Raw genomic sequence first — 27,161 nt, 5'->3', positions numbered from 1 at the left:
AATTTCAGAATGTTTTTGAATGAGTAGAAAATGATAAAATACAAACTTGTTCTCATCCTCAATGAGTAATTATACATAAAATATTTATATATAAATATTATATTTAATGTGTCACTACACAAACTGAACTTGACATTTTATTCCAGTGTGTAAATGTGAAATATTGGGCAACAAATCCATTTCACCCATTGCTTGGTCACATCTTACACTAATCAGATCTGGAAAGAAACATTGAATCAGTAGAATTGAATAAGATTATTTTCAGTTTTAATCAAACTCCTGCTATACTTATAAACACACCAAGTGCCAAGTTCAAGACAAATGCAGTTTCTTGTGACAAATTAGGAAATTTCATCTGGCCTTATCAACTGGTAAAAAATTAAACTACAAATCCTTCAGTGACAAAGGCCATTACCTTGCATGTGCATGTGATGGACTTAGTTCTTACAATTCACAACTTTTGAATTCATCCAAAAAAATATAAAATTAACTTAAACTTCTGTTCCCCTCCCCCCAGAAAGAGAAACCGTGAGTGATTCCACCCTATAATGGATTCCACCTATATAATGCCATAACTCTTGGCATTGCCCTACTAGTGCAAAGAGGGTTTAAAACAGTCCTAAAGGGGTGGGTTGGGGATGGTGCCCTTGCATGGGGGGGCTCTCCAGACAGTACAGAGCCAACATAGCCAGCTCTATCCTACTTGTTCCAGGCCCCACCTTGGTATAGGGGCCACGCTCATTGCATGGCTGGAGTGTGCTGTACTTTTATGGTCCTAGGCTGGCAGAACTGCACCTAGGACACATTACTGTCAATTAGGGCTATCAGGCGATTAATTTTTTTAATCACAATTAATCACACTGTTAATAGAACACCATTTATTTAAATATTTTGGAGGTTTTCTGCAACACAGGATACGAAGTTCACAGTACTCACTTTATATTTATTTTTATTACAAATATTTGAACTGTAAAAAAAACAAAAGAAATAGTATTTTCAATTCACTTAAGTACTGTAGTGCAATCTCTGGCGTGAAAGTTAAACTTACAAATGTAGAATTACATACAAAAAAACAGCATTCAAAAATAAAACAATGTAAAATATTAGAGCCTAAATCCACTCAGTCCTACTTCTTGTTCAGCCAATCGCTCAGATAAACAAGTTTGTTTACACTTGCAGGAGATGATGCTGCCTGCTTCTTGTTCACAATGTCACCTGAAAGCGAGAACAGGCATTCGCATGGAACCGTTGGTAGCCGACATCACAAGATATTTACATGCCAGATGCGCTAAAGATTCATATGTCCCTTCATGCTTCAACCACCATTCCAGGGGACATGTGTCCATGATGAGGATGGGTTCTGCTCAATAACAATCCAAAGCAGTGCGGACTGACGCACGCTGATGTTCATCATCTGAGTCGGATGCCACTAGCAGAAGGTTGATTTTCTTTTTGGTGGTTCAAAGGTTCTGTAGTTTCCACATTGGAGCGTTTTAAGATTTCTGAAAGCATGCTCCACACCTGGTCCCTCAGATTTGGGAAGGCACTTCAGATTCTTAAACCCTGGGGTGAGTGCTGTAGCTATCTTTAGAAATCTCACATTGGTACCTTCTTTGCATTTTGTCAAATCTGCAGTGAAAGTGTTCTTAAAACGAACAACATGTGCCAAGTCATCATCTGAAACTACTAGATCATGAAATACATGGCAGAATGTGGGTAAAACAGAGCTGGAGACATACAATTCTCCCCCAAGGAGTTAAATCAGAAATTTAATTAACGCATTATTTTTTTAACAAGCGTCAACAGCACATCGTCTGGAATGGTGGCCGAAGCATGAAGGGGCATATGAACGTTTAGCGTATCTTGTAGCCAGCATTGCAAGGTATTTATTTGGCAAAGTTCCATGCGAACACCTGTTGTCACTGTCTGGGGACATTGTAAATAAGAAGTGGGCAACATCATCTCCCATAAATGTAAACAAACTTGTCTGTCTTAGTGATTGGCTGAACAAGAAGTAGGACTGAGTGGACTTGTAGGCTCTGAAGTTTTACATTGTTTTGTTTTTGAATGCAGTTATGTAATGAAAAAAACTACATTTGTAAATTGCATTACAGCAGGAGTTCTCAAACTGGGGGTCGGGACCCCTCAGGGGTTGCAAGGTTATTAAATGGGGGTCGCGAGCTGTCTGCCTCCAACCCAAACTATGCTTTGCCTCCAGCATTTATAATGGTGTTAAATATATAAACAAGTGTTTTTAATTTATAAGGGGGGATGGTCACACTCAGAGGCTTGCTATGTGAAAGAGGTCGCCAGTACAACAGTTTGAGAACCACTGCACTACAGTAGTTGTGTGAGGTGAACTGAAAAATACTATTTTGTTCATCATTTTTACAGTGCAAATATTTGTAATCAAAAATAATATAAAGTGAGCAGTGTACACTTTGTATTCTGTGTTGTAATTTAAATCAATATTTGAAAATGTAGAAAAATATCCAAAAATATTTAATACATTTCAATTGGTATTCTATTAAAACTGCAATTCATTTTTTTAATCGCTATTATTTTTTTTAATCGTTAATCACGTGAATTAGCTGCGATTAATCTACAGCCCTACTGTCAACCTAAGTCAGAACCACCTTAAGGCTCCTCTATTTCACACTCACAGGACAGAAAGTGGGTGAAAGAAGGGAGGGAGAAACAGACACCAAATGGAGCTGTGGTCCACCTGAAGATCAAGCCCATTAAAGTATAATTCCTTGTTCTGAGAGCAAACAAGCAGAACTGGAACATGCATATGCATTATATAGAATAACTATACTAACTACCTGAAACCTACAGTTGTGAAACATACTGCAAACAGGCAATAGAATACATACCAAGTAAGTTTGACCTCTGGAATGATGGAGGCAAAAATAAATTTTAGGCACAATTTGTACAAAAGGCTAGAAATTCACATTTGGCAATTAAAACCTTGAACCTGAAAAATGGAGAAGCACTATCTCTTCTATTACATTCCACCCTACCTGGCTATTGAAAGCTTGATCTTCAACTGCAAATTCAAAGGGCTTGTTTAAGTAACAATATAAATTATTTTAATATAGTTTTTGTATTAGTTTAATATAGTTTATCTTTTTAAAGTAATTCAAATAAACTTACTGATCTAAAGTTAGTCTGTTGATCTAGTTGGTAGATAGTTACTCTGGAGAGACATATACTGTGGTATTGATACAAGTTAATCCTCCTTGTATTTGGGTTATAACAGGATTATTTATAAATTGTCCTGTTCACCTATGGTGCTATAAAAATTAATAATGTTAATAATAAATTACAGAAACAGCCAGTGTCAACATAAGACTAGAAAAATACTGTAAGATTAATCAGGTTGTAACCTTGCTACAATCCTATACTAAAATCTAAGTGCCTGAAATTGCTCAAATTAAAAATTGTTAGTATTTTGATAATTTATGAAGAAGATGTACAAAATTATTCAAAGACGTTTCAAAGAAAGAACTTTTAGCGTGGAAATCTTAGCCTCCAAATAAAGTTAATCAGTAATACAATGCTAGCATACCTTACGTTGATATGGAGTCTTTGCTAAGAGAAAAGTGTGGGTTTTGTTTGTTTTTTTTTCAGTTGAACTAGCTTAACTCATCAAAACAGGACCCTAGTTGTTATAACTTGCTAAAAATCAAGCTGAAGGTGTAAAACTGTCTACATAAGTGTAGCGTGGGGTTTTCAATCAAGTTAAACTGGCTCAACAGAGCAAACTTAATTGGAAAAAAAAACAACTTTTTCTAGTCTAGACAGAGCCCGTTAGTCTAAACTACAGACAAGTCTACGCTACATCGCTGCAGCTGTGCCACTGTAGTACCATAGTGTATGTGCTTCCAATCAACATCAACGGAAGGGGTTTTTCCATCAATGTAGTTAATCCATACCTCCTGTCAGAGACAACTATGTCAACAAAAGAATGCCGTCTATATTTGAAGTTAAGTCGATCTAACTACAGTGCCCAGAGAGCAAAATTTTTCACACCCTGAGTGACATAGCTGTTCGGTCTAATTTTTAAGTGTAGACCGACCAGGTTTAAGAAAAACTACATTATAAGCAATCACCACAAAGGGCTAAAAGCCATATATGCATGTGAGAACAAAGCAGAGGTAGGGAACAGCAGCATTCTGAATTACACAAGGAATATAAACAAAGTCATCATCAATCCATAATGTTCAGGAACTGAGATGAACACATCCCTAAATGAATAAATTAATGGAGAAGGCCAGAGATAAGTTACCGGTGATGGGTTTGGGGGGGGGGGGAAGTGAGTTGAGAAATGACGGACTGAAGAATGACTGAATTAACTTGAGCCAATAATGGCGTGGTGTCCAATTTTTACTTGCAAAGCCAAGGTGTTTCACTAAGTTCTCTTCTATAGCATGACTTGACAGCACTACATAGAGTTGCACAATGGATGAACATTCAATGTAGTGAATCAGAGAAAGGACAGAGTTAATAGAGAGCTTCCCAGAGAAACAGTGGCAGGGGCAGTAGGGGCCTGCCACTGGGCCAATACAAGTTGTCCCACAGAACCCTCCTTTCTTTGCCCTACGACTGACCAGCCTGTGTTGGTGGCCATGATGTTTGTTTGCAACTTTTTCCCCCGCTGAGCTTTTTTCGTTCAAGACCTTGGCTCAACATTTGTCAAAAAGCCAGGCACCTATATTGTATGACAAGCTAAGTTGTACACAGTAGGCGTGCCCTTTGAAGTTGCTGTTGGAACAATTTACCCACTGCCAGTGTTGATCAGGGGCCTAATCCCAAACCCTGTCCTAGGTGCATGTGTAAAGACTGTCCTCCTATCAGAGGTAAGCCAACCTAGTCGGAGGAAGAAAAAAAAAATGAAAGTCTGTCTTGTAAGGAAGAAGCCTGAGGGAAGTTCAGAGGAATCTCTGCTTCTGATCATAGAGGCAGAAAATCAGAAATATGACAGCAGTTCCATAGGTACACTACTAGAGAGCACTGTCAAACAAGGTACAAGGCTAACCTGCCGCTCTGCCCACAACACTTGGAACCCAACAGTTTTCCAAGCCTGATAAAGCAGTGGATTTCCATAAAAGAGAACCTTCCCACATACACTAAGGTCAATAGGTATTTTGGGCTCTCCAAAAAGGATTGAGCCTACAGTTTGTAAGGTGCTTGGGATTCTTTTCAACAAGAGACACCAAACCATTTATAATAGTATTTATACTAATCAGATGCACTCAATCCAACTCTGAAATCCATAACATTAAGGAGCAAGTACGACAACTTTCTAGTATCCTGATATTATAACCACCACCCTTATTGGCATTATTGACAAAATCAGAAAGGTCCCTTGCTAGCCATAACTCATTTTGTGCCTTAGCCTAAGAGACTATAAGAGGTTCTTTAGATACCTTAGGTATAAGACTAGGTTCACTCGTGGCCTAGAAGAACTGCCATCACTTGGCCAGATGACTATGCACACATTAAATAAACAGGTACAAGAGAAAGATGAAGGAAAGTGTACGTCCCTATATTTAGTGGGGGGGAAGAACTAATAACTGATGACGTCAAGAAAGCTAAGGAGTTTGACTATTTTGCTTCAGTCTGTACTAAAAAGGTTAATGGTGACCACATACTCAACACAATTAACATTAACAAGAGGCAAGGAACTCAAGCCACAATAGAGAAAGAACAGATTAAAGAATATTTAGATAAGGTAGATGAATTCAAGTCATCAGAGTCAGATGAAATTAATCCTAGAATACTTAAAGAGCTAGCTGAAACAATCTTGGAATGCTTAGCAGCCACCTGCAAGAACTCTTGGAGAATGGGTGAGGTCCCAGAGGACTGGAGAAGGGAAAATATAGTACCTATCTTTAAAGAGGGAAATAAAGAGGACCCAGGGAATTACAGACCACTCAGCCTAATTTCAACACCTGGAAAGATATTGGAACAAATTATTACACAATAAATTTGTAAGCACCTTGAGGATCATAGGGTTATAAGGGGCAGCCAGCATTGATTTGCAAAGAACAAATCATTCCATGTAAACCTAATTTCCTTGTTGACATGGTTCTTGACCTAATGGAAAGTGAGGGAAGCAGCAGACATGATATCCTGATTTTTAGTAAGACTTGACAATCCCACATGACATTCTCAAACAACCTAGATGAAATTACTGTAAGGTTGGTGCATTACTAGTTGAAAGACCATACTCAAAAGAATAGTTAATCAATGGCTTGCTGTCAAATTGGGAGGGCATATCTAGTGGGATCCCACATGGGTCAGTCCTGAGACTGGTACTACTCAATAATTTTGATTAATGACTTGAAAATTGAGTGGAGAATATGCTTTTAAAACTTGGAGACCACCAAGCTGGGAGGGGTTACAAGCACTTTGGAGGACAAGATTAGAATTCAGAATGACCTTGACAAATAAGGAGAATTAGACTGAATTCAACCAAATGAAATTCAACAGGGACAAGTGAAAGTACTACACTTAGGAAGTAAAAAAAATCAAATGCATAACTATAAAATGAGGAATAACTGGCCACATGAAAGTATTGCTGAAGACTATCTAGGAGTTATAATGGATCACAAATCGAATGAGCCAATAATGTTATGCAGTTGTGAAAAAGGCTAATGGCATTCTGTGGTGTATTAACAGGAGTGTTATAAGACACAGGAGATAACTCAGTACTGGTGAAGCCTCAGCTGAACAGTGTGTCCAATTGTGGGCACCACCCTTTAGGAAAGATGTGGAAAAATTGGAGAGTCCAGTGGACAGCTACAAAAGTGATAAAAGGTTTAGAAAACTTGACCTATGAGAAAAGGTTAAAAAACTGTGCATGTGTAGTCTTGAGAAAAGGTGACTGAGGTGGGGGACCTGATAATAGTCTTCAAATATGTAAAGGGTTGTTATAAAAAGAGGACAGGGATCAATTGTTCTCCATGCCAACCAAAGGTAGGACAGGAGGTGATGGGTTTGATCTGCTGTAAAGGAGAGTGAAGTTAGATATTAGGAAATCTTTCTAACTATAAAGGTAGTTAACTCTAGAATAGGCTTCCAAGCAAGGCTATAAAATTCCCACCATTGGAGGACTTTAAGAACGGGTTTGACAAACACCTGTCAGGGATAGCTTAGGTTTAACTTGATCCTGCCTCAGTGTAGGGAGCTGGACGCATTGACCTTTGAGGCCCCTTCCAACCCTACATTTCTATTTTAAAATGGAAGAGTACCATGACTTTTAAACATCTTAAATGAATAACTGCCTTTGATTTCTATTCACAGAGGAACAGACGGGGAAAAAAATAGTTTTTAAAGCTACTTCTCCAGCCAATCTTAAAAAAAAGTCAGAAGGACAAGATAGTGTAGAGAACCCATAAAGATTTCATATTAAAAAAGAAAGTCTTGCTCTCAAGCACTAATTATGACATAAAACTGTATCCATTATATTACCAAAGCCTCACAAAATAAACATCTGACCACTAGACTGTTACTGCAAAAAAACCACCACTGAATTAGTTAAACATATAGTCTACAAATCATATTCTCCTGCCATGAAACCTATCCAGCTACACACATCAGAGTAAAGCTAACAGGTACCTGGAATTAGATCAGGGTCCTGCAAAGGAGTCATATGGAATGGGGCAGTTTAATGTTAAAAACTATTCATACACAATACACTTAGTGTGCCAGTCCTATCATTTCTTTAGGGCTATATGTCTTCCACAGAGGAGGATTCTAATTAAGACTTTTGTAGAACAATTAGAACTTTTGTAGAAAAATTAAGACTTTTGTAGAACTTACACTAGTCCCCTGGTTGAAATTTTGGGCAAAGAACTTCAAAGTCCTGTGTGCTTTGCTGCAAAAAAGCATGGAGTCTTCCACAATTTATGGGGTGCAAAAACAGTAACAAAGTTTTCATGAAGTTTTATGGGGAGGGTCTTGTCCCCACTTCACCCAGCTCCAGTCAAAATAAGAAGTTACTTTCAGAGTTCAGAAATGGTCTGACACCTGTGCAAAGTGGCTAAAAAGGAAATTTCATCAGGTCTCAGAGGACCAAGTTAAGATTCCACTGGTTTGTTTTCTTAGTCATCTGATGAGTACTGAAAGGAGCAAAGCCTGGCTACTTCTGTAAAGAATTCATGAAATACAAGGATAAACAGCAAAGATGTCACTTAATTTGATGTGTCCAAGACTGTGCACAGGAACTTGAAAACAGCTGAGACAACTGTTTTCTAAACATGAAAAGAGCATGTTCTATATTTGACATGGAGGTCTACAAAATAATTTGTTCATCCCTATTGCACCACCACCACACAAAAAAATTACTCTGGTACTACTATTTCTGAAATCCAGGAAGGATAAAAGTCAGTTGGCTCTCATGAGTAACCATGCTCTTGGAGCCTTTGCCTCAAGTTCTAGGCCAACAAGTTGAGCTTCTGGAGGCATGGAACAAGTGGGCTTTTCCTTCAGCAGATCCTTATAAGCAGCAAGTGGCCATGGGCCATAAATTGACACAATCAGCAAATTAGAGACTTTTTTTTTGGGGGGGGGGGGGGGGGGGAGAGAGACCACAAGATACAATATTTGTTCTCCACATTTGGCTCTACAATAGCCTCAGGCCAGGTGACCCTGGGAAGCATTGTGGAAGGAACCATACATCTTTGATACATGAATGAACATTTTCTGGTCAAGTTCCCAATCTCCAGTTGAATGTATCTTTTGCTTAGCCAGTCAGCTCTGGGGTTGAACTTCCTCTTGAATTGCTTGGATAAATAAGGTCTTGCTCTCTAAGAATGAATTTTCTAACGTACCAGATCAATGAGAGGCTTTCAAGGACCCTTCAGGACCTAGTTTGCCATCACATTGGCATAAAATGGCAACTGGACTACAGTGGGCATGTTGAAGTAGCTTGGGAAGAACTTGAAAACGCTACATAGGTTGAGGCTCTCCATGCATGGCACAATGGACCAAATTTTTCAACAACCCCTAAATTATGCTGCAATATTAATCTATCGTACTGCTCAAAATACCCCCAACCCATGCAAACATACACAACTGTGACTCATAATTGAAAAAATATTCATTGTTATAAAAAAATTTTCAACAGTGATTTCTGAGGATATGTTTTTCCAGTATGCTCTCCAAACAGCCTGGCTTCTCTCCCTATCCCCCAGGGAATGAGGAAACTCATAGCTGACTTCTGCAGCTTATCTCCCCAGTTCCTAAGCCTTGACTATTCAGCTATTTTCCAGGCGGCCCAGCTCCCCTTAACCTCTTTCTGCCTGGTTAGGTAAAACAGTGCAGTGAGCATGTACTAGAATCTAACTCCCTCTTGTGGGGAAACCTGGAAAGCAAAAGGAAGCTGCAAGCTGGTCCCAGAAAGATAGTGACACCGAAAAATATATATAAAAACAGGATACCAGGTGTCCGGCTACAGCAAAATGGAAAAAATCTATGGCAAACTAGAGACTGACTGACAAATGAATGGGGCCGTTCACACCCCTACGAACTATTGTTTCAGGTGCTATGCAAACCCAGGAAGATACAACCACATCAGTTTACACTCAGTTTAGATTTCACAACTGTGAAGGTTAGAAACACTGCTCTTTAAAAATGAAAGCTGGGATTCTGGTGCACAATTCTGTGGCATTAGTATGACTTCTGTGGCAAGTTCTATGGCCACAGAATGAGAGATTACATAGGGCCCCAATTATAGTTCACTCATGGTCTAATTTTTGTAAATTAAATAAAGACAAGTTTGGATAATGCAAAAGTAATTTTCATAAGTGTGTTTTTCCTAATTGCTCAATATATAAAAGGTAAGACTAATTTCATGCCAAAGGCTTTTTCTCACTAACCCTACACAAGAACTTCATTGCAGCCATACAGCTTAAATTACTATATTGATTACCAATTCAACAGGTGAAGCAAGTATGAACTGCTAATGAAAATATTTTAAGAATTAACAGTCAAAGCAAATGTCAATGTCAAAGTGCCAAAAAATGACCACACTTGATGGTGGACTCATTTGAAAAGTCTTTTAAGATGCGGGAGCAGTGTTGGTAGCCATTGCAAAATTAAATAATAAAGTAACAAATGCCCCAACTGCAGTCAGCTCTGAAACTATGTTAACACCTCTCTAGAAAGCTATGTTACCTGCAAAGGTGTAAACATGCTTTCAAGTCTGTATGTGAAGAGCCAAAACATCAAACACCTTTCTGTCAAGCTATAAACAAACTGATGCAGGTTCGGTTTTAGTCTGAAATTCACGGAGCAGGTTTTTCATGCTTAACATGGCCTAGCTGTACATTATTAGCAAAGTCCAAGAAGGCAAGAACTTAGAAGGAAAACCAACATCAAGAAGTAAACCAAATTTTTCTTCAATAATTTTGATCTCAATAAACAAAGTGGATTAAATTTATCCCTGGTGTAATGCCACTAACTTCAAAAGAGTTACATGAGGGAATATGGCCCAGTGGTATATGAATCTAATTTTTTTTGAGGAAGGAAGAATTAAATTCACAAGTGGGTCACCAATTTTTTTTAATATGTTAAATTGCACTTGTGGTTTTGCAAACCAGCTAGTTTTCATTCCATGCTGAAGTCTTGTCTACATTAGAGAGTCTTAAGAAAAATTTCCACTAGTGCTACTTGTTCTGTTGCAGTGGCAGGAGCCATAATGCAGAAAGATTCCTCTGACTTGTGGCACTTTTACCACCGTGCCAACACATAGCTGAACCAGTGGTGGCACCACTGAGGTTTTTTTCCCGCCTCGAGTTCCCTAGGGAGGCAGAGAATTTCCTATTTTAGAGATTTACAGCACTATACTGCTCCTGGAAGTTCAGATACAAGAGAAACCAAAAGGCCCTCTGCAATTAGAAGTAAAATTAACCTGGCACATGGACATGATACAAACATGTCTTTTTCATAACAGCAACATTATTCAGTACCATCTCTTTTTCAAACAGCACTAATTTTAATAAAGGAAAAAAAACCCTCACCAAAAACATAAAATCTTCTCTCCACTTCTGTAAATGTTTCTCATTCTAACAACTCATCAGTTCAGAAACCTTAAAAAGTTTTTTTTTAAACCTAGATTTAACAAGGGAACAATGTGGGGTAACAAGTAATAAGACTTAGTTTTTTCTTTTTTTTAAAAGGGACCATGGAAAAAGAGAAGTAGCTGGCGTACTAGAAAGAGAGGAACAAGACAAAATACTTGAGAATGACACATATTGCATGGATAGGATCCCTTTTTGGTTCCCTGTGCTAGGACCTGTGTGTGTGTGTCAGTGTATATCTTTATTAGAAAGTAACCACCACTGCACCAAATTTGAGCTCCGAGTACTTCTACAATGTGCTGCGCAACTTCTCCTTCCTCTGGGGTTTTATTTTTATCACTTCATCCTTTTTTCTAAAACACTCTACTAATCACTCTCTTTAGATTTTCCTCTCCCCTGTCACTGCGATTTGTTCCATGCTGCTCCTTATGACTGGAACCCCCTCCCTGACCACGTCCACCATGACCCACCCTCATTTCTTTCAAGTCCTCCCTGAAAATATATTTCCTCTAAGAGGTTTACCGGTCCTAGCTTTTCTTCACGGAAATACATACACTGGATTATTAATAGTTACTTTTCAAATGTTAAATGTTGTTGTTCAGTCATCTGCTTTTTGTTTGTGACATCTTAGAGACTAACATGGCTGCTACTCTGAAACCTGCTTTTTGTTTGTGTCCCATCACCTAGCCTTTCTTTCTACACTGATATTTAGATGGTATGCCCTATGGCTGTGATTCCCAAACATTTTACTAAGGTGACCCACCAATTGTATTTTCTCTCTTTTTGCAACCCACCATTACATATGTGCACCTTTCACCCCAGAACCAAAACCCTAATCCCAGCCCAGTGTAAAGGAAAGGCCCCCAGGGCGGAGTGGGGGCAGAGAGGGAGCCCACCCTCCACTCAACCTGCAGCGATGGCTCCTGTCCCATGAGGCTGGCTGCCTACTCCTGGGCATATGAGGTCATCTCTGTGTGATAGAGGGGCAGCCAGTACAAACCTGACTGATTACGCAACTCTGTGCCACAGATCTCAACGCCCAGAGCGCCCAATGGCACTGAAGCTGCTGCTGTGAGGTAAGCTTGCTCTCCAACCACTCCACCCCCATCCCCAATCACCTTTCCAGGCCTCATCTCTGCACTGAGTCAAGAGAAGTGGATGTTTGCCTAGGGCCTAGTGATAGGTTAATCCAGCCCTACACATGGCAACCCACCTAGAACCTTCCTACGACCCACTGGTAGGTCAGGTCCCACCACTTAGGAAACACTGCACTATGGGACAAGGATAATATTATTTTAGCTGTCTGTACAGTACCTAGCATACTTTTAATTCTATATAATAAACTGATGCTATGTGTTTCATAATTCAGCAACTCACAAGGGCGTATATTAGGACAGTAATGTTTAAAAGTTATATAGACTGCTCTTACTAGAAGAATAAATTACACCTTTACCCAGATATAACATGACCCAATATAACAAGGATTTGGATATAATGCGGTAAAGCAGTGCTCTGGGGGGCGGAGCTGTGCGCTTCGGCAGATCAGCATGTCAGGCTCCGAGATGCTGCTCTAAGCTGCATGTTAAAGGTGCCGGGCCGTGGCTGAGGGGTTGGATAAGGGGCAGAGGGTCTCAGGGGGTGGTCAGGGGACAGGGAGCAGGGGGGCAGCTGGATGGTTCGGAGGTTCTGGGGGTGGGGCGGTCAGGGGACGGAGACATTGTATAGGGCGTGGGAGTCCCGGGGGGCCTGTCAGGGGGCGGGGGTGTGGATAGGGGTCAGGGCAGTCAGGGGACAGGGAGCAGTGGGGGGGGGGGTTGGATAGGTCAGGGGTTCTGAGGGGTCAGTCAGGGAGCGGGAAGGGACTATTAACGGAAATGCTCGAGGCCAAAGCACGTTCGATATAACGCAGTTTCACCTATAAACGCGGTAAGATTTTTTCGCTCCCGAAGACAGCGTTATATCTATGAATCCATATGAACTCTTCCACACAAAGCATGACAGTGTTTTAAAATGATACAAACTTCTTACATAATACAAATTCAAGAGAGAGCTTGTTTTGTTCGGTACAATGTATCACTGAAAATGTTTCTCAGCAAAATTTTTCAAGAACCAATGCTGTAAAGTTAAAAGGGAGATTGCCAGGTAGATGAGGTTCAAAATATACATTTTTGTTTCTTTATTTGAAAAAAATTACCTAGTGTCACTGATATAATTTTCTACCTTTGGTTATTTGCTTGGATTTACTTGTGGTTCAGAACTACATAAAGACCCAAAACAGGATCCCAGCCTCATTGTGCTAGATACTCCACAAAGAGTAAATACAGTCTTGCCCAGAAGAACTTTATTTGAACACCTCCCTACAGCGTTAACCTATTGCAGAGCTATGCTAATGCCAGCTTACCAGAAAGTGAAAGAACAGAAACAAAAAGTGACACTGACTTGTTTGCCCAAGATGATCAAAATCCAATAAATTAATAATAAAAAAGGAAAGTCACCCTTTACATTCAAATGTAAATAATCTACTAGTCATCTGTAATACAGATAAGGAGGCTGATCTTTTAAAATTATGATTTTAACCTGACAGCATTACATAGGCAGGAACAGTCTTTTACTCTATATTTGTACACTGCCTTCAGAGGGGCTGTGGGAGAGTACAGGGAGCACTCTGTGCAAATCTCTTTGCAGGATTGGGATCTATATGTTTCAACCCCTTGCAGGATTGGGATCTATATGTTTCAATCCCATCTGAGTTCAAATCAATTAGTATTTTCCAGTAAAAAAACATTTAGCATATAGAGCTAATCAAAGAAAGAGTTTGTATATACATGAGAAAATTTTACCAGTTTAGCTAAGTGTGTCATTTTAAACATATTTAGTTAAACCAGTGTGAAAGGCTGTGTGAACAGTTATTTCAATTTATTCCAGTGTAGGTTAAGTCTTAACCAAAATAAATATGTCCACACAGCATCTTGCACTGATTTTGCTAAAGCCTGGTTTGCAGAGTTTTCATACTGGTATAATCAAACTATTTAAGTGTGTGATTTAAAAAATAAATAAATAAACAACAAGAATAGTTATACTGGTACAATCCCTACTGTGGATATAGTTATACCATAAAATGTATCTTACCAATAGTATAGATAATAGGTCCCATCACGTTCCCTTACGGGAATTAGGTTTACAGTGCCCCTCACTAGGGAGGCTGTATTACTTTACTGTACTGGTATAAAGTACAACTTTTGATATTTAGAAAAGATCTAAATCAGTTTAAAAAAATTAATTAAACCCATGTACATATCATGTAGAGCATTAGCACTCTAAAGGTTCAGTAACAGGGGTCAGATACAGTATTCCCTCTAATTTTACACACCCATGTGCGGAATGAATTTTGTTATGTGCACCAATATGGAGGTGATGTGTGACTGAAGGTGGGGCTGAGGCATTCTGAGTGTGGGAGGGGGCTCAGGGCTGGGGCAGAGGGTTGGGGTACGGGAGGTGCAGACTCTGGAGTGGGACCGAAGATGAGGGGTTGGGGTGCAGGCTGCTCCGGTGGGAAGAGATGACTCCCCCCAGCCCTCTCACACTGCAGTAGCTTGGGGCTGGGGGAAAGGCACCTCTTCCCCGCTGCGAAAGCTCCAGCAGAGCTGGGCTGGGCCAAGGGAGCTGGGCTCCTCTCCCTCAGCCACACCAAGTCCAGGGCTAGTCCATGCAGGCACCTCTCCCCACCGCGGCAGGTCTGTGCTGGGGGAGAGGTATCTCTCCCCACTACAGCCTTGAGCGGGGCTTAATAGGCAGCTGCGCAGCCACACAGCTTAGAGGGAACTTAGGTCAGATATTAGAACGGATTCCTAGTTTTGATTTAAGACGTGCATCAGGGAAGGAAATTATTCAGAAGAAGGGAGGCTATTTCAACTGCATCCTCATTTCACCAGTGTTCACTGAGGTCCTCATTGCACAAGTGACTTGGCACAAGGGTACCCATGTGGCCACAGGTAAACACTATTGACACCGCAGAGGTTCCATCAGGAGCAGGGGTACACCTGACCATACACAGAATCTTTACAGTTGATAATATCAGGTGTTTTAGCTGACAAAGACTGTCAAAAGATATTTTCTCCACTACTAAGGTCAGTAGTAAAAAAATGTTTTCCTATATTTATTTTCAAGTGACCAACTGTTTCTAGAATGTTATATCTTCAGTTAGTTTACATTTTGTTCTTGAAAAAGTAATTAGCATGACTGACAAATAACTTTGTAACTGAGTGTCTCAATATCAAACAATATTGATCAAATTCAGACATGGGCAAATAGAGATATGCCCACCCACCCAAGGCTGAGTTTGACCCCCGGTGACTAACACTGCCAAGAGTATTTTAAACTAACCCCTTTTCACATTAAAATATTTTTAATAAAAACGCCAAGTAGTGTAAAGAGGCATTCTGGGTCTTTATTTGAAATGAATTCTATATATAGCCCACGCAACCAAAAAAAACCTCCTTTAAAATTTTATTTACAAGCCTCGAAAGCAGCACTTTTTGGTAATGAGAACTGAAGGTGATCAAAATACTCAAAAAAGCAAAGCAATCTCAAGGGTGTTTTGTAATAACTGACTTGTCTTATCACCATGTTGGTTGACCAATGCACATTTTTTCTGATTAATATGAAGTGCTGACATTTACATTTTCCATTGCCAGCTTAGCTAAAATAGAGTACTGCAGCTAAGTTGTGAACTCAAGTTGAGAGAAGCATCCAAAATTTTGGTCCCCAGGCCAAAATAATTTCAGTGCCTTTCAGAAGTGGCCCACTTAGATTCATGGAAATAGAAAATTATGGTGACTCATTGAGTAAACACACTGTGTTGGACAGTTCCTGTACTAGCAGTGGTGTGCAGAATACCTCAGAAGCAGCAACTAACCCATATCCACAGCTTTTGGGCCACTGCCTTGATCATAGGCATCTGCATGGCCCTTAAACTGAAGGGGTAAGTAATCCCCAAAACACCAAACCTCAACCAAAATTAAGCATGTTTAAAAAAAAAAAAAAAAAGAATCTGAATTTGTTATGAAGACTGGCATGAATACAAATGTTTGCATAACTACTCTAACCCTAAAATGGAACTGTATACAGCTCAAGATAACAAAATGCTTTTCAACAAGTGAGTTTTGAAGAATCACAATTATACTCCCTATAAAGCCTGGTCACTGAAAGTGTCAATTTGTATTTTACTGGCCATGTAAAACAATTTATTGCTCTGCCTCATCATATGCTGTTTTAAAATAAATAATAAATAATCACCCTCTCAACCTTAAGTTCTTATTGGGCAAAACTTAAAATATAATAAAATTATGATAACCTTATCACATTTTAACAAGTCTATAAAGTTTTTTTCCCCCCTTAGTCTTGAAATAGATGGTAAACCTGATGGATCTACATATAAAAAGACATTTCAAATCAAGCAAAATGTTCCTTTTGCTGAGAAAATAATTTGAGCCGTTTTCCCCTAACCCTTTTAAATGTAGAACAGAGGAAATCCATAATTTTCTCTTTTGGAAACAGATATCATCCAGTGATCTGAGCACAGAACTTCCAAGTTTTAATTTTGGCTTTGACATTGACATCGCTGACCCCCGCTCCCACCCCCAGCCATGGGAAAGTCACAACTTCTCTCCCTCAGTTTCCCCAGCTTTCAAGTTGAGGTAATACACTTACTTTCCAACCACACAGGGGTTGTGAAAGGATTAACATTTGCAATATGCTTTGAAAGTGAAAAGTACTACAGTAAGCTGCTATTATCCTTGCTTGTTAGACACCTTTTTTTAAAAAAAAAAAAACCCACACACACAAAAATATGGCCATGCTAACAGTTAGCAGGCATAACACTGGTAGGCTGTAGTGTAGTAGACAAAAGCTGCAAGCAGGTGGAAACATTTGGACTTGCTCACAAGTTGGTGGGAATTAGAACTGCAGATACATTTCAATATTTAGCATTCTTCCCTCAGATACTTTGCATGTATCTTTCCACCTGAAAGTCAGCAAGTTTTCACATGTGTATTCACATTCACAGAAACTTAAATATACAATTAAGCATTTCAGAGATGCCTACTTGAAAAAAAGAGAATGGACCCAAAAAGCAATAACAAATATCAGCTATAACAAATATCAGAGCTTTACAATGGAAAAAACTATTTAAATCGTTTTATTCAAAATCTGTTAGCTTTCCCTTTTTTCTTTCCACCCTCTTATGCTTACTAGTCTAGGATGCCAATCCTAGAAAAGCATTAGTAGATACATATCTTTACTGAAGTCAGTGGGACCATTCATCTGAGTACCATTACATATACATAAACTGTTTGCAGGATTGGGACCAAAGTCTATCTCTGTGCCTTCATGCCAATTTTATGACTTAATTATTGTGGCGTGCCCAGCTGATTTTTGGTGACAAACGTTTGGATTTTTAAATACACAGAAGACTGTTTGTCAAAAAAAAAAAAATACACACTACAGGTGTGCAAACTGTTTTTAAATGGCTCCAATTCAGGAAAGCATCACCATTCAAGTCAATGAGACTTGAGTATATGCTTAAGGTGAGGCATAAAGTACTTTTCTAAATGGGACCACAATAAGCAGAGTTTGGAAAAAACAACAAAACAAAAAACAAGAAGAGTAAGAATCCTCCTCCAGCAAGTGACAGAGCCAAAACCCATACATTTCTGTAGAATTTAAACCTCCATTTAAAACAAATTAAGTATCCAGCCTCTATGGTCGTGAAGAAAACCGTCCAAATGTGAGACAAATATAAATGGACAATGTTGTCCTCTTCAGTATACAGATTACATAGGTGCCAGTGGAAGCACTTGAGCTATAGTTCTACCAAGTAGCAGCAGCATGAAATTAACATTGGTCATTTTTACTACTGCTGCTCAGAACCCCACAACAATGAAACTCTTCAAATCACGTCAGTTTCATGCTGCTATTGCTTGGGAAAGCTATGAGTGGTGGCAGCCACTGGAGTTATTCATAGCGTATGAGGACCCCAAAAAACCCAGAAGCTAGGTGCTAGAATACAATACACTTGTGTCCCCATTTCCCACACCCAACTACTAGCAGATGCTAGGAAATACTGAGGGAGGAGTAAAGCAGTAGAGACCCTCTACCATTACCATCTGATGGTTGTTCTATGACCCATATAAAAATTAATTTGTGGCATCAGTTCAGTGACTAGTGGACAACTGTGATATCCTTGTTGGCAGTCTCAGCCAGAAGTACAGAGGATTAAACGGTCACAGAGAATGATCTAACCCTCCTCCATCACCTAGAGGCGATCCCTCCAGATTGGTGTGTAGGGAAGCTTTAACGATCACTACATTTTGCTGTACTATTCTGTGGACAAGGAGGAAAGTCCTCAGCAATTGTCATAAGTACTAAAACTTACTCAAAAGAAAAAAAAGGGGGGGGGGTCTATATTTCACTTTTGCCTAGGCTGGGGGGGGGAGGGGGAGACAGGGGGAAAACTTCCCAGATCTACCAGCTCTTTACTGTTTAATTCAATATATGCATATAGTACTTTCCCCCTCCACTACGCTGCGTACCTTTTAGCAGGCTTCTTCGGCTCGGTCTACACTACAAGCGAGGCTGTGATTCCCAGCTCATCTAGACATACTCATGGTAGCTCAATGAGAGCTAGCTCAAATATAAATAGTAGCGTAGCCGTGGTAGAATGGGCAGCAGGAGCACGGCTTAGCTGTGCTGTGTACAGACCTGTCTGAACCCTCCGAATACATACTCAGCATGGCTAAACTGTGCCATCGCTGCTACTGCCCATGCTACCGCAGCTACACTTCCATTTATTACACCAGTGCCAGCTGTCACTGAGCTACTGCACCTATGTACGTGTGAGCTGGGAACCACACCCCCTAGCTCATACTGTAGACTTAGCCTAAGACAATTCATTAGAATGCCTTTTCATAAGAAAATAGCAGAACAGAGTAACAGTATAATATACCTGTGATCAGAGAAACCTGTTTCGTCTTTTGTTAAATTCTCGAGGCTGACAATACAGTTATGGTAAGTAGATTGCAGATTTCAGTTGTGGCTCGTTTTGAGAACCTGTTATATATCACTGCAATTGAAAATACTGCTTTGCTAATCCAAAAACTAACTTTTTCGGGGAGAAAAATCAAATGTACAGAAGTGTGAAAATCATTAAAAAAACATTTGCAGCACATGCCAATTATGACTTCTGGTCACTTTTTACTATCTCATGTATGCTGCATAGTTCTCTTCTACTTGCAAACTTCTGTTCCATCTATGAGAAACCAAGATACTTTTCTGTGTATCTGAAACAACTGCCAAATGTCATGATATTTTAATATCAATTGTCCCAGCTATTACCAGATGAGTGCATAAAAGATCTCCTCACACTATTTACTTCAGAACAATGCAAGTAGTTCAAAACCTAACACAACTTCATAAAATGCACTATAAATCAAAATAAGTCATCTTTAAATAAACTCCTTGCATATTTGACAGAATCATCCTTGCTAAAGTCAATTCAAGAGTATTTCCAGCATCTCTGCTAAAGCCAAAAAGATGGTCTTTTATGCAATTTTTGGAATTTTATAGCACTGCTCCAAATGTTCAGGCGACAAGTTCCAAATCTGGGCTGCTGCATAAAAGACAAAGTGCAGATACACACACACTTCTCCCACCCTCCTAAGATTTTGGTAAAACAGAAATGAAGCCATTATTAACCAAAACAAATGTTGATAACCTTTTTTCTCTGGGGAGGAGGAAAACAATTAAGAATGTGGCAGAATCCAATAGCACCGCAACAATTAATCTCCCTGCTTTCACACATTTCTAATTTGGCTATTTAAATTCTAGCTAGCTAAAAATTGATACAGCATACACCATTAAGGTGACACTCTAAAAGCAATATATTTTAAGTGGAAATCAACTAAACTGTTTTAAAAGGTAAAGGTAGACTACCTCAAAAACACTTTTTTTTTTTTTTTTTTAAAAAAGACAAGCATTGTGAAAACCCAGGTTAATAAAAACAACAAGGAGTCTGGTAGCACCTTAAAGTCTTTAAGGTGCCATCGGACTCCTTGTTGTTTTTGTGGATACAGACTAACAGGGCTACCTCCTGATACTTGACACCAGGTTAATAAAAATATTGACATTTTTATATTCAGTGTCATTTATGTGGAATAGTAATTGGACATGTGGGGGTGGAGCCTGGAAATTAAACAACTAGTTTATTTTTGTTTGGAAAATAAATACGGAACATATGCTATACCAGTGGTTCTCAGCCAGGGGTATGTGTGCCCCGGGGGTACGTAGAGGTCTTCCAGGGGGTACATCAACTCATCTACATATTTGCCTGGTTTTACAAAAGCCTACATAAAAAGCACTAGTGAAGTGAGTAAAAACTAAAATTTCATACAATAACTTGTTTATATTGCTATATATAGTATACACTGAAATGTAAGTACAATATTTATATTCCAGTTGATTTTATAATTATATAGTAAAAAGAAGAAAGAAGCAATTTTTCAGTCATAGTGTGCTGTAACACGTTAGTATTTTTGTATCTGATTTTGTAGGCAAATAGTTTAAGTGAGGTGAAACTAGGGGGTACGCAAAACAAATTAGACTCCTGAAAGGGGTACAGTAGTCTGGAAAGGTTGAAAGCCACTGTGCTACACAATAGGCAATTCTTTCAAAAGTGGATGCTAAACTGTTGTTACTCTGTGCACACAGTTTGCACATGCAGTTTTTGTTCTCTAGTTATATCATGCATAAATTCCTCAGATTTGCATGAGCAAACTGTATTAGCATACAGCTCTCCAATTTTTACATGCAAATATTGCTTGCAGAGACTTATTTGAGGTTTTGTACATGCAAAAACTTGGATGTACAAACTTTGCTGGTGCAACTTTAGAGATGGGGAAAACTTCCTTTGAAAATTTGGTCACTGTGTTGTACTTTGAAATGCAATTAATTCATTATGTTTTTGTATAGTAGCCTACTCTCCCCTCATACATGAATGTAAACCGTATTAAAGTTAATGGCACTTATAAGTATAAATGGAGGAAGAGAGGGAGAAGCCTAAACATCTAGGGCTAGATTTTCTGAAGTACTCAGCATCCGTAACAGCGACCAGATTTTCAAAACAGCATCCAGCAGCAGCATCTAGCAGTTCCCACCGTGCTCTATAGAAGCTGCTGAGCACTGAGCTCTTGTGAAAATGTGGCCATTTCATTTAAGTGCTTAAGTGGGAACTGAGTTCTGTTGAAACTTTATACCTAAAAATATAATTGCCTCACCTCTCAATAGTCTCTAATATCACAACCATTTAAAAAAAATTTTAGATCTTTTTTAAATTTAAAGGACTTAGTCCTAAAAATGAAAGGTTAGATCCTGCAAAGCCCTACTTTGTTTCACTGGGACCATGCATAGGAGTAAGTTATGCATGCTCAAGCCCTAATGATTGGGGCCCTTGTTGATAAACGGGGCATATTTTAGTAAGCTGATAAAGTGTTTTTAAACCACTAATATTTTTATTAGAAACTGGCTGATCATGTCCAGTCAATATCTTCCATAATTAGTTATACTATGTAGTATTGCCATATTGCCACTATGGAGCGATATACCTAAATTTTACTAACATCAACTGCAAACCATAAGGGCAATTTGATTAATATTGGAGCAAGAGAACATCTTAAAATCCTGGAAAGTATGACATTTTTAGTTTAGTGGTTTTTTTTGTTTTTTAAACAGGCTCCAACTTAAAAACAGGGATTTCAGGATTAAAATTTTGATAAATTTAAAACCAGTTTTGAAACTTCAGCATATGCATTATTCTTGCCAGGCAATATCTTTCTATGCAAGAAAAAAATGTAGATTTTTAATATCCCAATTGTGATTTAAATATACAGAATGTTTGACAGACTTCACGGAACCATGCAGTGTCACATATTGTAAATGGAGTATTATACATAAATATAGTGTACAGTAAGATATGGTTGCTGGTATCTTATGGGATAATGCATCAGTCTAAGGTTGGGTAGTAGTTTCAACAGATATAATTTTTACTGCTCTAAGACCTATTGAAATGAATTGCATATGCACACCATTGATTTCATTAGGTAGTAATAATAAAATTTAATTGGCTGTTCTTTGTATAGTAAGATCACCTACCAAAATGACAAAAAAAATAATAATCAAGGATATTTGACAGAGCATAGACCAGTTCTGAGAACAGAAGGGTTTTTTATTCTGCCTTTAACTCACTCCCTACTGGTCTAGGGCTTGGTTCCCTGACTAAGCGTGATATTAGTTACTACAGGAGCTGCAACCCTATACACAACAGGGTAAGGTAAGGACAGAGTATGATTGCCTTTGTACTGTAGTCCAGTGATAAAAGATCATCATGAGCTTCAAATTTGAAAGCATAACTCAGATTTCTAATATTATTTTAATGTATTTATGGTAAAAGAAGGCAGCTTCTCTCCTTATGCTGTACCTGCTGCTGCACTACCAAGCAATGATCCTTGTATGGTACAGGGGGGCATGCAGGGACAGGGAAAAGAGCAGCATGCTAGATTATATGAATTACTGACAAAACTGCTTTAAAGTCAAAATGCATCATGTGAAAATGAAACCGCACGGTGCATTACAATAGCATTTGTGTTGGTTTGCACCTTTGTTCACACCTGCACTTTAGTAAAAAGGAAAATCTAAACAATAGTAAGATTTCTAAAATAATTCTGTCAACATGCCTTTGTCACCTGAAACAGGATAAAAAGCATGAAACATCCCATGCCACTGTCCAAAAAACAAGTGATATCTGGAATAAGAACTTCCCCATGATTTACAACTAAATCTAGATATATTAGTCATTCATCTTCCTCTCAACATATACAGCCACAAATTAAAAATCTCTAGTCTTTACTTACCTGGTGGTAACTGAAAGTTCTGAATATTAGTTGGATTCTGAGGTGCCTGAGGCAGACGAGGTGCTAAAACTGTAGGAGTCAAAGTTGCTCTGATACCACTTGTAGTTGCTGTTGGAGTCCTTGGCAGACTTTGTGCCACTGTACTGGTAGTGCCCTTAGCCATTCCTGTAGGGGTACCAGGAGCTGCAGGAGGTATCCCACCAGGATTGGGGGCCACATTGGAGAGCCCAGCTTGCATAGTTTGCCCAATTATCATGTTACCCCCTGTAGTACTGGGCTGGCCACTAGCAACTAGTGTCTGCTGCTGGGATACTGCATGCCCTATAGTTTTAGGAGACTCTGATTTGATGACCTGTGTGGTGGATGCTGCCGGCACACTGGAACCAGGCTGGCTGTTCACAAGTGATGTTTGGAGGGAAACTCCAGAACCCACAGTGACTGCAGCAACAGCAGGAAAACTCCCCACACCAATGGCTGAATTGATCACAGTATTGCTCCCGTTCTGGGTGGCTGCAGCAGCTGCAGCAACCGTGGGTCCTGCTGTGTGAATTGGTGGCCTCACCAGTGCTACAGTAGGCCCCCCACCTACAATGCTTGGTGGCGGTTGCGAAGAGATTACTGTGGGTGATGGGGATGAGGCAGAGGACACAGCAGTGCTGAGGAAAGAAGTCTGGATGACAGTGTTAGAAGCTGATGGCAAAACAGCATTAACTGTATTTCCTTTCCCCACAGATCCAGGTCCATTGTTAACTAGAGGGGCAACAGCAGGTGCAGCAGCAGGATTAGCAGTTGCAGGAGTCCCAGAGAAAGCAGCACTTCCCGAATGATGAGAGTTCATCACGACGTTACTCCCATTCAAAGTTTGCACCGTTGTGGTCCCAATTTTGCCATTCCTGGTGGATAAGGCAGTTGCCATGGTACTGATAACCACTGATTTGCCCTGACTGAGGGTCCCTGGAGCAGCAGCAGCTTCAGATCCTCCTGCTGCTGTTGTGGTGGTGGTGGTGCTAGCTGTAGTGACTCCATCCAGAGCTGAACTCTGGGACCTGGTGTTATGATTAATAACGCCCCCTTGCACTCCTCCAGCTCCTGAAACAACAACAACAAGGTTCAAAGGAGAGAATGTGCAGGAGGGGAAAACAAATGTAGAGGGAATGTGCTCCTCCGCCCTCCAAATCCTTCTTCACCCCCTTCCCCCCACATACACACACCCCATACTGCCTGCAATGAGACAAGAAAAAAGGGGTTGAAAATACAAATCCTCTTCCTCTGTGTAGAGAGATTACCCTGAGGCCCATTTATCCCCCATACTGACACCTGGCAGCAGTGATATTAATTTTAGCACCCCCTTGAACCCACTAAAACAAGAGAAAAAAGGAAGATAGACACACAACAAGATAAGATCTGGACAATAAAGGGGGTTTAAGGTGCTTCTTTTCCCTACACTTCCTTCTCTCCCCCATTCCAGGCCTGACATTATGTTTAACAACATCTTTTGCATTCCAGTTCCTGCAACTAGACGGGGGGGTGGGGGGGGTGGAGGAGAAAAAAAAAGAGTGGGGAAGACATCAATAAAGAGTTCTCCCTGTACCCTCTATACCTTGCACACTCTACCCCCAATCCTTTCATCTCCTATAATAGGACCTAGTAGTACCATGCAGTTCAACTAGTACAACAACAATGTAAAAAGTAGGGGATGAGAGCTGTCAATCTGACAAAGAAAAAGTTGCCATAAGAGGACTTTGTCCATACCGGGGCCTGCTGTTGTGATTCTGTGCCTCAAGCTCCCACAACCATAAAGAAAAATATGAGGAGAAAACAGACTTGGGCATTGAGGAAACTACAATGTGGCCTCCTGCCCTGAGACCTCCTCATCCTGCTTTAATGAGGCCTGGTATCATGATTAACACCAGCCTTGGCAGTCCAGGTCCTGAATTAAGGAGAGAGAAATGAGAAGGGAGCTGTCACAGATAACCCTTATAATGTGTGTCTCAGTAGCTAAGAGGACCCTCCTGTAAGATTCTCCTTATAGACCTACTATTAAGGTCAGCATCCTCTTACATTTCAGCAACAAGAAGCAGAGAAAAGTGGGGTGGGGGGGGGAACAGAGCCACAGATAGATACTGGGCAGATCAGGATATTTGTCCCTTCCCTAAAAACAACCTCCCACCCATTCTCAACGTGAGATCTAATATTATGATTAACATAATTCCCTTTTAACCCAGCTCCTCCATCAAGGGGGGCAAACATTCACAGATCAATATGGAGAAGACCTTCTAAGGAGGATGATAGGGGTTGTGCCCTGAATTCCCCCCCTCCGTCCCCCCAATACTAGGGCCTTGTATTGCCACAACACCCCCTTGAGGGAGAAAGAGGAATGAAAGGTGTTGAATGCCCCCTCCAAGCTACTGTTACAAGAGGGGCAAGGGGAAATATCCAGACAGATATGGAGGGAGGCATTTTTAGGGGTTTCTTTCCCATGAAATCCCTCCTCACTTCCTCCTATACAGGAAACGGGTGTCATGATTAATAACACCCCTTTGCACTTGAGCAACAGAGAAGGGGGAGGGGAAGGAGCACTCAGAGATTGGAAGGGATTATTAAGTGGGAATCCCCCCAATAAACCCCACCATCCAATGTACACCAGCAACAGGGAAGGCAGAGGAACATTCAAACAAACTGGGGGAAAGCCATTATCAAAGGGATACTTACCCCCCACTAGTTCCCCCCCACCCTTATGATTAATAGTACCCTTTTACACTCCAGCAACAAGGGAAGAAAAAAGAGGGACTGATAACCCATCAGTGTCTGTATATGGCTCTATCATGGGGGGCAGTACCCCCCTATGACAAGAAACACCTCATCTACACCCCAGGAGCAAGGGGGGGGGGAAGAGGAGCACAGTCAGACATATACTAAAGGGCCTGGTGTGTGGGGGGGCGCTCCCCAATATGATTTATACCACCCTTGCACTCCAGTTCTTGCCACAACAACAAGGAGGAGGAGAGAGGGAAAAGGGGGGAAAGCAGTAAGGGAGAGAGGCAATCAGAGCCTGGGAGTGGGGGGAGGGGAGGCCCCTTTCCCAGAGAGCCCCCCACCCCTGTCCAGGTTACCTGCTTTTGTGATCTCTGGGGCACTGAGTCCCATCTTGCTGCTGCTGCTGCTGCTCTCTGTTTGGACATTAGCATTGCCTCCTACTACTACTCCTCCAGGGCTAGGGCTAGGGCTGCTGCTGCTGCTACTGCTGCTCACAACATGGTTCCCCAGCAGCCCCCCAGCGGCCCTGAGGGGCTCCTGCGCCTTGTGGTGCTGGTGGTGATGACCGGAGGCCGCCAGCTGGGACTCCAGGGAGCCCACCAGGTCGCTCACCACCTTCTCATCCACCTCCGTGTTCAGGAAAACCTCATCCAGCAGATCCGAGCCCGCCGCCATCTTTTTTTTGGAGGGTTCCTGTGAGCTGCTCCCTCCTCCCCCTCCTCCCCTTTCACTCCTCCCTCCCACCCCCCCCACACACGCTGCCCTCTCACTGCGCAGGCGCACAGGCCTAGGCTCACATCACCGGCCGGAGAGGGATTCCGCTCGCCGATGATTGGACGCCAGCCGCCTATAAAAGCCTGGGCAAATGGCTGCGAAGGCTTAGTTAGGAGTCGGGCTGCGGCGGCCCGGACGCGACGCTGCAGGAGCAGCGGGGGCAGAAGGTGGGGGGTGGCTGGCCAGGGAGGGTGACGAGGCTAGTTCGTGCCGCGGGGGGGAGACGGGGGGCGCCCGCGGGGAGGGGACGGGAGGTGGAGAAGGCAGCTCTTTGTCCGCCTGAGCCCAAGATGGCTGCATGTTTCCCTGCTGCTCCCTGCGTCTGGCCCTTGTCGCTGGAGCGAGTCTGAAGGGCGCCCCACACCTGTGCCAGCTGCGTGTAACTGATCCACCGGGAGGGCGGGGGAGGAGACGCGGCCTCAGGCCCCACGCCCAGCCGCGGGAGGGGGCAGCGAGCAGCAGCCGTGGGGGGGCCGGGGGCAAAGCGCCCCCGGAGAGGCAGCGTAGCCCAGGCGGGCGCTGAAGGGGCAGGGCGGGTAGCCGCCACCCTGCGCCCCTCTCCTCTGGGCTGGGGCAGGCA

The 27,161-nt window shown here is 41.2% G+C and overlaps 1 protein-coding gene across 1 annotated transcript in view; it reads right to left on the bottom strand.

The window, feature by feature from the left end:
- The window catches only part of TAF4 (TATA-box binding protein associated factor 4), a 65,074-nt gene extending 38,592 nt beyond the window's left edge, over positions 1–26,482 (bottom strand). Inside the window, exons 1-2 of the mRNA XM_077832055.1 lie at positions 26,164–26,482; positions 23,051–24,139 (exon numbers count right to left, since the gene is read on the bottom strand). Of these exons, the coding sequence (XP_077688181.1) occupies positions 23,051–24,139; positions 26,164–26,482 (1,408 nt within the window). The remainder of the gene's footprint in view (positions 1–23,050; positions 24,140–26,163) is intronic.
- Between the last annotated feature and the right edge of the window lie 679 nt (positions 26,483–27,161).

This window comes from Eretmochelys imbricata, chromosome 13, assembly GCF_965152235.1.
Source record: "Eretmochelys imbricata isolate rEreImb1 chromosome 13, rEreImb1.hap1, whole genome shotgun sequence".
Lineage (NCBI taxonomy): Eukaryota > Metazoa > Chordata > Testudines > Cheloniidae > Eretmochelys > Eretmochelys imbricata.
The sequence above is the reverse complement of the archived record's forward strand: the minus strand, read 5'-3'. Positions and strand labels throughout refer to the sequence as shown.